General features: G+C 42.1%; 1 protein-coding gene across 3 annotated transcripts in view; it reads right to left on the bottom strand.

The window, feature by feature from the left end:
* LOC106607203 (collagen alpha-1(XI) chain) overlaps nucleotides 1-3572 on the bottom strand; it is an 86593-nt gene extending 83021 nt beyond the window's left edge. Inside the window, exon 1 of one of the 3 annotated variants that reach the window (XM_014203915.2) lies at nucleotides 3043-3572. In XM_014203915.2, coding sequence (XP_014059390.2) covers nucleotides 3043-3127 — 85 coding nt within the window. In that variant the 5' untranslated portion in view covers nucleotides 3128-3572. The remainder of the gene's footprint in view (nucleotides 1-3042) is intronic. The other 2 variants (XM_014203913.2, XM_014203916.2) reach the window with 2 other exon arrangements.
* Between the last annotated feature and the right edge of the window lie 11450 nt (nucleotides 3573-15022).

The following is a 15022-nucleotide window of genomic DNA, read 5'->3' as shown; positions in this document are numbered from 1 at the left end:
CGGAAAGTATTCAGATCATTTGACTTTTTCCACATTTTGTTACATTACAGCCTTATTCTAAAATGTATTAAATTGTTTTTTTCCTCATCAATCTACACACAACACCTCATAATGACAAAGCAAAAACAAGTTTTTAGAAATGTTGGCAAATGTATTAAAAATTTAAAACTGAAATATAAAATGTACATCAGTATTCAGACCCTTTACTCAGTACTTTGTTGAAGCACCTTTAGCAGCAATTACAGCCTCAAGTCTTCTTGGGTATGACGCTACAAGCTTGGCACACCTGTATTTGGGGAGTTTCTCCCATTCTTCTCAGCAGATCCTCTCAAGCTCTGTATTGCTGCACAGCTATTTTCAGGTCTCTCCAGAGATGTTTGATCAGGTTTAGATCCAGGCTTTGGCTGGGCCACTCAAGGATATTCTAAGACTTGTCCCGAAGCCACTCCTGCGTTGTCTTGGCTGTGTGCTTAGGGATGTTGTCCTGTTGAAAGCTGAACCTTCTTCCCATTCTGAGGTCCTGAGCGCTTTGGAGGTTTTCATCAAGGATCTTTCTGTTCTTTGCTCTGTTCAACTTTGCCTCGATCCTGACTAGTCTCACAGTCCCAGCCACTGAAAAACATGCCCACAGTATGATGCTGCCACCACCATGTTTCCTCCAGATGTAATGCTTGGCATTCAGGCCAAATAGTTCAATCTTGGTTTCATCAGACCAGAGAATCTTGTTTCTCATGGCCTGAGAGTCTTTAGATAACTTTTGGCAAACTCCAAGTGGGCTGTTATGTGCCTTTTACTGAGGAGTGGCCTGATTGGTGGAGTGCTGCAGAGATGGTTGTCCTTCTGGAAGGTTCTCCCATCTGTCAGAGTGACCATCGGGTTCTTGATTACCTCTCTGACCAAGGCCTTTCTCCCCCGATTGCTCAGTTTGGCCAGGCGGCCAGCTCTAGGAAGACTATTGGTTGTTCCAAACTTCTTCCATTTACAAATGAGGTAGGCCACTGTGTTCTTGGGGACCTTCAAAGCTGCATAAACGTTTTGGTACCCTTTCCCAGATCTGTGCCTCAACACAATCATGTCTTGAAGCTCTACAGACAATTCCTTTGACCTCATGGCTTGGTTTTTGCTCTGACATGCACTGTCAACTGTGGGACCTTGTATACACAGGTGTGTGCCTTTCCAAATCATGTCCAATCAATTGAATTTACCACAGGTGGACTCCAATCAAGTTGAAGAAACATCTCAAGGATGATCAATGGAAACAGGATGCACCTGAGCTCAATTTCAAGTCTCATAGCAAAGAGTCTGAATACATTTTTATTTTAGTCATTTAGCAGACGCTCTTATCCAGAGCGTCTTACAGTAGTGAATGCATACATTTCATACATTTAATTTCATGCATTTTTTTTGTTTTGTACTGGCCCCCCGTGGGAATCGAACCCACAACCCTGGTGTTGCACACACCATGCTGGCGTTGCAAACACCATGCTCTACCAACTGAGCCACAGGGAATACACATGTAAATAAGATATTTCTGTTTTTAAATAAATTAGCAAACATTTCTAAAAACCTGTTTTTGGTTTGTCATTATGGGGTATTGTGTGTAGATTGTTGAGAATATTTATTTATTTAATCCAATTTAGAATAAGGCTGTAACGTAACAAAATGTGGAAAAAGTCAAGGGGTCTGAATACTTTCCGAAGGCACTGTATAATGGCTTCATACCAGCAGTGGCAGCTGAGCATGCCCATAAGCTTGTGACCAGGCCACAAACATAGACAGGCCTCACCATATCTTTGTTTATGGAGGCATGCAGGCATGTTGTCATGGCTCCAGAACTAAAAGCAACAGAAAGCAGCTCCTTCCAATCAGGGTATGCATACACTAATTTTGCAGCTGGTCAAATCCCATAGTGTCTAATCCTATTAAAATGTGTTATTTTAATGAGCTGGATCTAGAATATCAAAGGAATAAAGTTATACATAAAGGTTAATAGGGAAACTGAAACGCTCCATCTCCATCTTACCATACCAATTACAAAAGAATAACACTGTGATAAAGAAAACAAAATGTGTTATAAATTAATACATGTTTAGCAAATGGCTCTAAAACAGTGTTTTATGATGAATAGTCATACTAAGCTTATTTTCATGAAGCCCATGTGAGCACCTTTTAAACAGCTCCATGACAAGAATTTTAATCTACTCAGGTCTGTCAGTGTTCTGCCATTCACCTCCTTCTCAAACCAACATTAAACCGTTTCACAGTAAACCGACACTGGTCACGAGCAAACTCAAACATGACATCAGAGTGTTCCAGGGGTAATCGCTTCCACCCTCACTCACAGAGAAAACTGAGCCCAACATCCAAATGGATGAAGCATACAAGAATGGACATGGGTTAGAGGACACATTAACATGCAAAAACAAAACGATGCTAAATTATTATGATTAACTTGCAATGAGAGAAATTTGAGAAACTGAGGTAACCATCCATCATACACACCGCCAATGCGCAGTGACGCACAGAATAGGCTATACATTATGAATAATTCTTGATTTATAAAACTTAGACTTCTTGATTTATACATTTTTTGTTTTACATAAAAAATGACTTTCAAATGCCAAAATACAGCTAGGGGAAGAGTTACATTTGGTATAATTTTAAGTGGTCTAACAAAGCATTAAATACTGCTTTCGAGATTAATCCCGAGCCGGAGCAACCCAGTGGACAAATTCAATCCAGCATCGCCAAATATCCAATGAGATCAGACGGAGCCTTTTATAATTACATTATTATGCGTCTCACAAATATTACCGAGTGCGAAGTTGCGACCAAATTCACACCTTATAAAGTTTTGTTTGGTTTCTGTTGAAGTGTCCAGAACTTTCTATAAAGAAATGGGGTAGCAAGATAACCGAACAGGAACTTTTGTAGCCTATTATCAACAAAGAAAATGAATAAAAGGGTCCACTACCCTTGTCAAACCATACAATGAAACGATCATTTTATTTATTAGCAGGTGCATTCCAACATATACTTTACCAGCTTGTGCCGTAGTTGCGTGGAACATTATTATTAGAAATAGCGGTATTCTCCTGCACGCCGCCGTCCTCTTTAAACGGTCCATCTTTCAGAGCAGAGACCCCCTTGCCTCCGCCACAGAACTTTATGATACAAAACTAGATGAGAAAGGAGCTCCGCATCCATGCGTAGTGGAGGGAAAGAAACCAGTGCGGCGCTCGAACAGGGCACATTCGCTCTGCAGTTTCGCTTGCTTAGTTTTTTTTTAGGATCCTCTCCTCTCTTCACTCTCTGTCCCTCATTCAATTTCTCCCCTCTCACCCTCCCTCTTTCTCGCCCCCCTCCCTCTTCCTCCTTTCCCCCCCATAGGACCGTGTCTCGCGACTCCGACGGGAAATTATGAAAAATGATGCTTTCAAAGGTCCGGGGGACGCACTTTTATGAGGCTACTGCTGGTCATTTGCTAAATCGCTCCTGTCTTACTGATGATCAGTGATCCAGTCAGACTCAGCACTTCCTTTCACCACTACTGCTCTGTGTTACTTGTCATGCTGCAAGATGTTACAAACGTTCTGTCTGTTTCTACAGGGTATTCAACCTGGGACCCGTGGCCCCCTAGGGGTCCGCAGAGTTACTGCAGCTGGTCCGCAGGAAATATACAGTAGATATATTTTCTAGAACTGGTAAAATAAACATTTATTTTATTTTTAAAACGCACCCGCAAGTACCAGTTACGGCAAGTACCACTGGCTGCTGATAAACTTTCTTGACTTGGTCATTCATTTTTTGCCAACACATGGCTAACCTTTGTTTAACCAGCTAAATAGCTGCTATCTACCTATTCATTTTAAATGTAGATTTCTCCTTGCCATTATCATTCACCTGATGATAAGACATGAAATTATTATTTTTTTCATGATAAGGGTCCTTGGGTCGCCAGTTTTCCTGGGCGGCAGTCCCTGGACAAGAAAAGTTTGAAGACCCCTGTGTAACTGGGTATCGATTTGCGATACCCTTCGCCAGATCTGTGCCTCGATACAACCGTGTCTCGGAGCTCTACGGACAATTCCTTCCACCTCATGGCTTGGTTTTTGCTCTGACATACACTGTCAACTGTGGGACCTTATATAAACAGGTGTGCCTTTCCCAATCATGTACAATCAATTGAATTTACCACAGGTGAACCCCAATAAAGTTGCAGAAACATCTCAAGGATGCTTAATGGAAACAGGATGCACATGAGCTCAATTTTGAGTCTCATAGCAAAGGGTCTGAATACTTATATAAATAAAGTATTTCTGTTTTTTATTTTTAATACATTTGCAAAAAATTCTAAAAACCTGTTTTCGCTTTGTCATTATGGGGTATTGTTTGTAGATTGCTGAGATTTTTGGTTGTTGATTTAATCAATTTTAGAATAAGGCTGTAACGTAACAAAATGTGGAAAAAGTCAAGGTGTCTGAATACTTTCCGAAGGCACTGTATAGCCATAAATGTCTTTCTGTTAGCAGGTTAGAGCCTTGGCTCACACAACACAGCCAGAGGAAGCATCCATCCAAGCTTTGAACTTCACAGCAATAAATCAAAGTGGGGGAGTGAGTCACAGCTTGATACCCCTGGCCAGTTCAAGGAGTACGATCCCAGGTAGACTCTAGAACAGAGGAGGTAATCTCTCCCATCAGCCATCACTCTAATCTCATTCCCGCAATGTTGCAATGTCACCTCTCCAACGCTCCTTCAAGCAGCAGCCTGACTGTGCTACGGCTGGGGGCCTTGGGGGCCATCTCCCCTATAGGCTCCAGCTCTGGGAGGTGAGAGGCCATGGAGGCTGACAGGTCAGAAATGTCTGGACCCAGTGCTACTTGTTCATACCCAGATACCCTGCCGACTCCTCAACCCCAATTTAAGGTCTGACGATCGATCATGGCGTGGTCCTCTAATTGTGGTCTCCATGTGTTTGATCATGTTGGTCTCGTCACCTTGAAAGAGAAGGTCTCCCTATTTGTGAAAAGATTCCGATTCCACAAAGCAGGAAAAAAGCAGTTTTATATTCAACCTGTCAACTCTTCGCGGAATACTGAGGATACTTTTTTTAATGTTTCCCCCATTTTCAAAGGAACATGTTTTTACAGGGATATCCCTATATTCTTTGTCGTCACAGACCTTGGTATGCTAACAATGGGGACCCTGTTGTGAGCATTTATACAGTGCGAAGCGTCATGCCAAAAGCCCAGAAACCCATGGGTTTGGTTTAGACATGCTGCTCTTCAGCATAAGCCTTATGAAGAGCTCATCATAATTGGAGAATGAACAGAATTGACAGCACCATAGGCCCAGGCCACAACAGGCCCTCTGTATGGGGGTCAGCAGTAAGGAACACAGTTCCAGCTCTTCATATTTACAACTCGAATGTGGATGAGCCGAACACAACCCTGCTTCCCTTCAAAGCCGCCTCTCAAGGGGAGCCGAGAGAAGACAAGTCTCTAACCACAACGGGAGGGAAAGAGGGGATATCCCATCCAATTTCACAATCCCCCGTTTGATTCACTAATGCTGCTTTTCATTTAGGACCCTGGCTAAATATGAAACTGTTTGAAATGCTACAGCCTCGCTTTAGAGGAAATCGCGTGGTGAAAACAAGCAACCTGTTGCATCCTTGTTGTTCCATTTATTAAACACAAGTAAACGTTTAGCAAAATTCGATAACACTCTGTAAGGTTTGCATGCCGGACAATAGGCACGTAGCCTAGTGGTTAGAGCATTAGGAAAACTCGCCTCCCTGCGGACCTGGCATCCTTTCACTCCCTCCTCTCTACATTTTCCTCTTCTGTCTGCTGCTAAAGCCACTTTCTACCACTCTAAATTCCAAGCATCTTCCTCTAACCCTAGGAAGCTCTTTGCCACCTTCTCCTCCCTCCTGAATCCTCCTCCCCCTCCCCCCCCCTCCTCCCTCTCTGCGGATGACTTCGTCAACCATTTTGAAAAGAAGGTCGACGACATCCAATCCTCGTTTGCTAAGTCAAACGACACCGCTGGTCCTGCTCACACTGCCCTACCCTGTGCTTTGACCTCTTTCTCCCCTCTCTCTCCAGATGAAATCTTGCGTCTTGTGACGGCCGGCCGCCCAACAACCTGCCCGCTTGACTGTATCCCCTCCTCTCTTCTCCAGACCATTTCCGGAGACCTTCTCCCTTACCTCACCTCGCTCATCAACTCATCCTTGACCGCTTGCTACGTCCCTTCCGTCTTCAAGAGAGCGAGAGTTGCACCCCTTCTGAAAAAACCTACACTCGATCCCTCCGAAGTCAACAACTACAGACCAGTATCCCTTCTTTCTTTTCTCTCCAAAACTCTTGAACGTGCCGTCCTTGGCCAGCTCTCCTGCTATCTCCCTCAGAATGACCTTCTTGATCCAAATCAGTCAGGTTTCAAGAGTGGTCATTCAACTGAGACTGCTCTTCTCTGTGTCACGGAGGCTCTCCGCACTGCTAAAGCTAACTCTCTCTCCTCTGCTCTCATCCTCCTAGACCTATCTGCTGCCTTTGATACGGTGAACCATCAGATCCTCCTCTCCACCCTCTCCGAGTTGGGCATCTCCGGCGCGGCCCACGCTTGGATTGCGTCCTACCTGACAGGTCTCTCCTACCAGGTGGCGTGGCGAGAATCTGTCTCCGCACCACGTGCTCTCACCACTGGTGTCCCCCAGGGCTCTGTTCTAGGCCCTCTCCTATTCTCGCTATACACCAAGTCACTTGGCTCTGTCATATCCTCACATGGTCTCTCCTATCATTGCTATGCAGACGACACACAATGAATCTTCTCCTTTCCCCCTTCTGATAACCAGGTGGCGAATCGCATCTCTGCATGTCTGGCAGACATATCAGTGTGGATGACGGATCACCACCTCAAGCTGAACCTCGGCAAGACGGAGCTGCTCTTCCTCCCGGGGAAGGACTGCCCGTTCCATGATCTCGCCATCACGGTTGACAACTCCATTGTGTCCTCCTCCCAGAGTGCTAAGAACCTTGGCGTGACCCTGGACAACACCCTGTCGTTCTCTACTAACATCAAGGCGGTGACCCGATCCTGTAGGTTCATGCTCTACAACATTCGCAGAGTACGACGCTGCCTCACACAGGAAGCGGCGCAGGTCCTAATCCAGGCACTTGTCATCTCCCATCTGGATTACTGCAACTCGCTGTTGGCTGGGCTCCCTGCCTGTGCCATTAAACCCCTACAACTCATCCAGAACGCCGCAGCCCGTCTGGTGTTCAACCTTCCCAAGTTCTCTCACGTCACCCCGCTCCTCCGCTCTCTCCACTGGCTTCCTGTTGAAGCTCGCATCCGCTACAAGACCATGGTGCTTGCCTACGGAGCTGTGAGGGGAACGGCACCTCCGTACCTTCAGGCTCTGATCAGGCCCTACACCCAAACAAGGGCACTGCGTTCATCCACCTCTGGCCTGCTTGCCTCCCTACCTCTGAGGAAGCACAGTTCCCGCTCAGCCCAGTCAAAACTGTTCGCTGCTCTGGCACCCCAATGGTGGAACAAGCTCCCTCACGACGCCAGGACAGCGGAGTCAATCACCACCTTCCGGAGACACCTGAAACCCCACCTCTTTAAGGAATAAAGTAATCCTTCTAACCCCCCCCCCTTAAAAGATTTAGATGCACTATTGTAAAGTGGTTGTTCCACTGGATATCATAAGGTGAATCCACCAATTTGTAAGTCGCTCTGGATAAGAGCGTCTGCTAAATGACTTAAATGTAAATGTAAATGACAGTAACCGAAAGGTTGCTAGATCGAATCCCTGAGCTGACAAGGTAAAAATCTGTCCTTCTGCCCCTGAACAAGGCAATGCTCCTAAGCCGTCATTGTAAATAAGAATTTGTTCAGAACTGACTTGCCTAGTTAAAGGTAAAAAATACAATTTAAATAAAAAAAGGTTATCCAGTCATTGAGGGTATGACAGTGCATTTCAGTGATAATCTCTTATAAAGCCATGAAGAATGGCAAAAACACATGAGGGAGAGTCATATCTAGGTGTACTACAGAACGGGGCCTGGGAGTGAAATAACGTGGAATAACGAGGCCCAGAAACACGCAGATAACTCCTGCACACCATGCCCTAGCACAAGGCTTAGCTCCCCTAAGTCAGAACCACATTCCTGTCTGGTTTTAGCAGATAGTTACTAAGAGTGCAGTGGTTAGTCTGAGCACTGTGTGAGAAATACTTCCAGAGCCATGTGCTGTGTACCAACAGTCCTCCTGTACTGAACTCTGCACTGCTAGAGACCAAATCATATCAGACCAAGTCCTGAACTCCCCTCAGTCCACTAGAGTCCAGACTAGCTCAGTCCCTCTCTAAAGTCCCACACCACACATCAATAAACACCAAGTAGTTGAATGGTTCCTCTCTTTGTCTTTCTCTCCTTCTTTCTCAGCCCACTGTGGTATTGGCCATTAAGAGGAAGGAATCAACACATAGTTGGCTTCGTTCCCCCAATGTGATTTACTGTAACCATACTTCTATCAAATACTTCCTGTATAACCTCATTCATGGGGAAATCGATATGAATCTAGAAAGGAAATCTCTGTTATGGGAGTATGCGGGAGGAAAGCTCCACGAATGACTAGTGATTCAGAGTCCTGGTGATTCCTCAAAGCACTGGGTTCAAACCCAGAAAAGACCAAAAATGTACGGATCACATGGATTTTATTTACTGTATTTGCAAGAAGATAAGGTCCAATTAAACTGGTTCTCTTGAACTCCCTTCAACCCCTCTTGAACTCTTGAATAGCCTGGTTATATTTCTGAACACCAAAATAGCATGGATGACATATAGATTTACAGATGGGATGAGATGGATACTTATTGATAAGCATTTCTTTGACCTTCTGTCTACTGTACATTACAGCTCACTTCTCTGTGATGTTGTATGGCTGACTCTACCCTGAGTCCTAACTAAGGCTCGCTCTTGATACCCAATTTAGAGGTCAAGACCAACCGACTGGGCACACCATGTCATTTCAACGTGGATAATATTTGGTTGGGACGTTGATCAATGAGATTACAACCTATACTCTATTCACCCTCAAAAAGTCAGCCAAAAGTTAGTTGAATTTCCAATGTGTTATCACTATGCTTTTAACCATCTAGAAGCACAACCAAATTCCAATGGAAAAACAATGTCTGATCTTTGGTTTAGTTGTCACCCAAAATGTAATGTCTATCACTGTGCTTTCAACCATTTAAAAGAACACCAACGTTCAAATGAGAATACAATGTCAGATATTTTGTTTATTTATACAATGAAACGATGTACGCTGAGAGTCGGGAAGCAAGTTCAGGGAGTGAGTACGTTTAATAAATAAATAAAACAAGAAACACAAACAGCGCACCGACATGAAACGGGACAAATGACGACTGGGGAAGAAACCAAAGGGAGTGACATATAAAGGCCAGGTAATCAAGGAGGTGATGGAGTCCAGGTGAGTGTCATTATGCTGGTGACAGGTGTGACAGGTGTGCGCCCTAACGAGCAGCCTGGTGACCTAGAGGCCGGAGAGGGAGCACAGTTGACATACAACAGATTCATGTGTTTCACATGTTCATCTAATAGCATCTAATAGCATCTAATAGCAAAACCAAATGACCCGGATGGTAGTTGAGATTACAGTAAAAGTATATCGTGCAAGTGATCAAAACCATTCAATATTATGTGCAGCAATTGTGAAGACTTCCACAGACCTATGCATGTTATCTTGAACATTTACATGATTACATCAGAAGAAAAGTATAGTTACAGTAACCTCAAAATGTGGCCATGGATGTGTTACTCATTTTAAGGTTGAATGTTACATTAGTTTGTTAGACAGGCTGGACTTCAGGCTATTTGTCTGTATTAAAAAAAAGTAATATTGAATTGTGTTTAGTTGACAATGCAACCAAATATCAACATTTAAAGGAGATGTATCTACTGCTTGGATAATTCCATCTGAGCCACTGGTTTAATCCCATTTTTTTACTTGTATTTTTGGATGAGTTGGAGACATAAATCCAACATATTTTTTGTTAACTTGTCGACAAGTTAATAGGCTAATAAGCTATCTGTCAGAAGGTGGGTGTAGCTGGTGCTGGAAGTCAGGCGCAGGAGAGCAGAATGAGCTATCTGTCAGAAGGTGGGTGTAGCTGGTGCAGGAAGTCAAGCGCAGGAGAGCAGAATGAGTGAGCAAAGTACTTTACTCAAAATAAAGGCACAAGGTAACAATACACTTGACAAACAATAAACGGTAATCAATTACGCACGGGTGAAAACAGCACCCGTCGAAAACCAGCCATAACGTACCGAATGAACATAGAAACAATCACGCACAAAAACATGGGGGAAACAGAGGGTTAAATACATGAACATGTAATTGGGGAATGAAATCAGGTGTGTAGAAAACAAAGACAAAACAAATGGAAAATGAAATGTAGATCAGCGATGGCTAGAAGACCGGTGACGTCGACCGCCGAACGCCGCCCGAACAAGGAGAGGGACCGACTTTGGCGGAAGTCGTGACACTATCAAAAGTGATATTGAATTGAATTAATAATTGATATGTTGGATTCACGTCTCCATCTCAACCAAAAATCTAAGTAAAAGAATAGGACTAAATCACATCAAATTTGAAATGCAATTTAAATAAAATTTGATTTGACTTAGTCCTATTCTATAACTTCTTTGGTTGAGATGGAGACGTGAATCCAACATATCAATTATTATTTGTAGACAAACTGGAATTAAAGCCAGACTAAGTCAGTGGCACAGATGGAACTATCTAAGCAGACCATACATCTCCTTCAAATGTTGATATTTGGTTGTGTTGACAACCAAACACAATTCAATATCACTAAATATAATTACATTTTAAATCAACCACAGCTTGAAACCCAAAACTATTGTCTATTTTAGTTGAATTCTGGGTTAAATTGAAACGATAGCTGTTGGTGACTTTGCAAATGCTATATAAGACTAAATAGCATCATTGATATGAGCAATAAAGTATTGTTGCATTAATTTGCTATGTTAAACTACCCTTTGGAATGACTTTGATAGCAGCAGTTAATCTAATTAGTTATTAAGTGGAGATCTCTCAAAAGTCATTCTCATGATAGCACATTAGTAATAGTCAGTGACAAATGTCGTAGCTAAACTGGGATTGGTCAAAACCTTGGTTAAAACCCAATTCTCCAGTAGGCCAATGTATTTTTTTATTGTGGATATAACATTGAAGATATGACTTTGTTTTAAAGATACAAATTCAACATATTTTTTACAAGGTTTGTCTGTATTGAAATTTGGTTACCATGATGAAATAATCCTGTGGTTGAAATTTCGGCCTCAAAACAACAGTTTAGTTTAGATTCTTTTCAAGTCCAATGTATTCTCCACGTAAATTTCACGTCAAAATACTTTGACAAATTACGTTGAAACAATGTTGATTCAACCAGTTTGTGCCCAGTGGGAAGACACTTCTACACTTCTACCAACTCTCAAAGGGACTATAACACATATTTATAGTTATAGTTCATGCCACATATACTGTATATGGTGGGAAAATGTATTACCATAATTTCCGGACAATTAAGCGCACCTGAATATAAGCCGCACCCACTGAATTAAAAAAAGAATATTATTTTGAACATAAATAAGCTGCACATGTCTATAAGCCGCAGGTGCCTACCGGTACATTGAAACAAATGAACTTTACACAGGCTTTAACGAAACACGGCTTGTAACAGAAATAAATAGGCTTTAACAAAACACGGCTTGTAACAAAAATAAATAGGCTTTAACGAAACATGGCTTGTAACAAAAAAATAATTAGCAGTAAGCTTTAGTTGTCTTTTTGCACTGAGTCAATTCCTCATGCTGCTGTTTCCAACATCTTATCATCGACTCATTAAGACCAAGCTCCCGTGCAGCAGCTCTATTTCCTTTTCCAACAGCCAGATCAATCGCCTTCAACTTGAAAGCTGCATCATATGCATTTCTCCGTGTCTTTGCCATGATGAGGGTGACAAAATGACTACCGTAATCAGAATGATGGGAAGTTTGAGAGCGCTCAATTTAATCTAATCAGTAAACAAAAAAGTTGTTTGACCTTAACCCGTTCGGCAATTTCATTGGTCTAATGAAAGCTTCATGCCGCCAAAAAACTGAGCACGTCACAGAATGTGTTTTTTTTGGAAGAAAAATCCATATATTAGCCGCGTCATTGTTAAAACCACGAGGTTCAAAGCTAGGAAAAAAGTTGCGGCTTATAGTCCGGAATTTACGGTATGTAATAAGAGGAACTTCTACCCTGTTGTCATAGGTCAGTGGTGTGACAACAGTCATTCGTTCATTCAATAGTGCTACAAAAATATGCGGATCATGATTAAATAATGAAAATTCATATTTTACTTTTTAATTGTTGTAAAGAGAACACAAACACTGGCGTAAGAACATTGTTCAACAACAAACATGAATTACTGCAGATATACATTTTTCTGGTTGAACTGTTAACAAATCACCAGAATGTGACAGCATAAGCTTTCTGTTCTCAACACTCTGACAGCCTTTACTAAACATGTGGAGCACCAAGACACTACAATAAAGCCTATATGGTTTATGGTTTGGTGAGGAGAGAAAAAAACCCCACCAGAGATCAAGCCTGGCATGGGATGAGTCTATCCCAGACTTTACTGAATATTAAAGGAAACAAAATATCTGTCCCACGTACAGAGAGATGGGTAATGGATCTAGCTGGCCTTTTTCTCAATCATAAATCTAACAGGAGCTATATACTTTGTGATTTTTTGTTGTTGCTGTAACTCATATAATTTCGAAGTTTCTCACTGATACAGTACGACAGCGGTACTTAAGTGGTATGTAAGCTAATTGGTATGGATCATCTCTCTCTCTCTTGCTCCCTCCCTCTCACTCCTGTAAGTCAGTGATGATGGAGACATCTTATCATTTAATCATTGAGGCGGTGGAAGGTGTAAGAGTAGAATGTGAGAAGAGCTTTAATCTGTCATCATCCCATAGCAGAGATAACATCAATGTGGTGACATTTTATCTTTACATTCATCGTAAAGTCTGAGTTTTTTTGAGAGTTTGGAACTACAGATCTTAATTTGATCACTCTTTTGTTGCTGAGAATTTTCCAGCAGAGGAGGTAATGCAAACATGTAGTGTATTTGAGTTTTAAAAAGTATTCTAAAGTCATTAATTTCCACTTTGAAATTTCAGACTTGATTTGCCCTAATGAAAAATGTATCAAACCCTACAGAAATGTCAATTAATTATAATCTAGATAATAATTCAAATTTCCTATTGCTGCAGAATTATTTTCCTGCTGTAGCAAACTAGATCAAATTAAGATCCTACATCTGTATAAACCCTAGAAAGGGCTTTTAAACTGACTGGCTCCCTTGCTTTTCTCTCCATTCAGTAGCAGAACATGCCAGGACAGGACAGCCATCCGGTTGAAGGAATTACGCATGTGAAATCTCAGAGTTAGGGTGCAACTGAGTCTCTGCTTGCCAGACTTGATTTATTGACATTTGAAAGGGAATATGCATTTTGAATGATTTGTTTGACTTTTTGTCTTTTTTCAAGCAGACTAAAGATCTTATATAACTATTATATTATCTCATCAGTGATACACCTATGATGTCATCGGTTTGCATTTCATTATTAGATACTTCGACAGTATGATACACTAAAGCTAAGGCATCCAGACCCTGTTATCATCTACTTACACTGAAGGCCCATTGAGAGGTACAGTAATGTGGAAGATGTGTAGTAATGATGATGATGAAGATTATATGGTTCATGATGATGGTTATTATTGTATATTTGAAAAATGTTGAAAGTGTGACCAATTGGTTGATATTTGAAAATGGGTTGCAATACGATGGTCCATTTAAAGTGGGTTATACATGGAGATGTCAGAAACAGCTAAAAGAATCTTCCCTCCATGAGAAGATCATTAGTAACATCTGTAGACAATACATGAGACGGATGAGACCAAAGCTAATATGTGGTCCAACCTCAAATATCAAATCCCCCAAAACGTACAGTTCTACAAATGGCTTTAGTCAGTAACTCTGAACAGAGAGAAAACTGACGTTCATAACTAGCTGAGCGAAAGGAATTTCAGAAAACAAAGAACGTTTCTGAGTGAGATCAGATTGTTTGGCTCTGGAGAGAAAATGTAGGTTCATCTGTCAGACTCTGGTATCCTTGGCCTGATGGATGTATGAAGGTAACTGCCCACACACATACACACACACCATCCTACATATGTCAAGCCCCTCACACACACGTCCACACACACCGTCCTACATATGTCAAGCTCCCCACACACACACCGATCTACTACTATATATGTGAGGTTTATATATGATCACAGTGCTACACGATCTTCACACCCCACCTGGTGATATAAATCAAAGCACCTCGTATCTAAAGTAGCTGGCCGGGGGCACAGTGAATGAACACTTCCCGTTTCACCACCAATATCATAATATATCATTGCCTTGTTCCGTCTCAGGCACTTACACACATCTGGGTGGTTCTGTCATGTTCGAAGTTGGTCAAAGTGTGTACTCTTGGTCATGTGGTCAATGGGGACATTTCATTGACCGATTCCATTCCAACAAGCTTCCTCTATAAAGCCCTTGCCATCTGAGACTATAGATCAGATCTGTTAGCAGTCGTTGCCTTTGACTGCATCCATCCTGGTCACATCCATATAACATGTCATTAGAAAGTCCCCGCCTGGTGAACTCATGACTGCGTAAACCACACTGTGGAGGATGGAGGTCTGTGTTACTAAGGACTGAATGTGTACAGAGGTTAGTGGGACCAGTGACTGGATACTGTAACATGTATATCATGGGAAAATACATAAGACTTCTGTGCCTCCCTAAATGAGATCAGGTCAGGAAGTGACTCATATACTG

The sequence above is a fragment of the Salmo salar genome, chromosome ssa06 (assembly GCF_905237065.1).
Source record: "Salmo salar chromosome ssa06, Ssal_v3.1, whole genome shotgun sequence".
NCBI classification, from domain to species: Eukaryota; Metazoa; Chordata; class Actinopteri; order Salmoniformes; family Salmonidae; genus Salmo; species Salmo salar.
The sequence above is the reverse complement of the archived record's forward strand: the minus strand, read 5'-3'. Positions and strand labels throughout refer to the sequence as shown.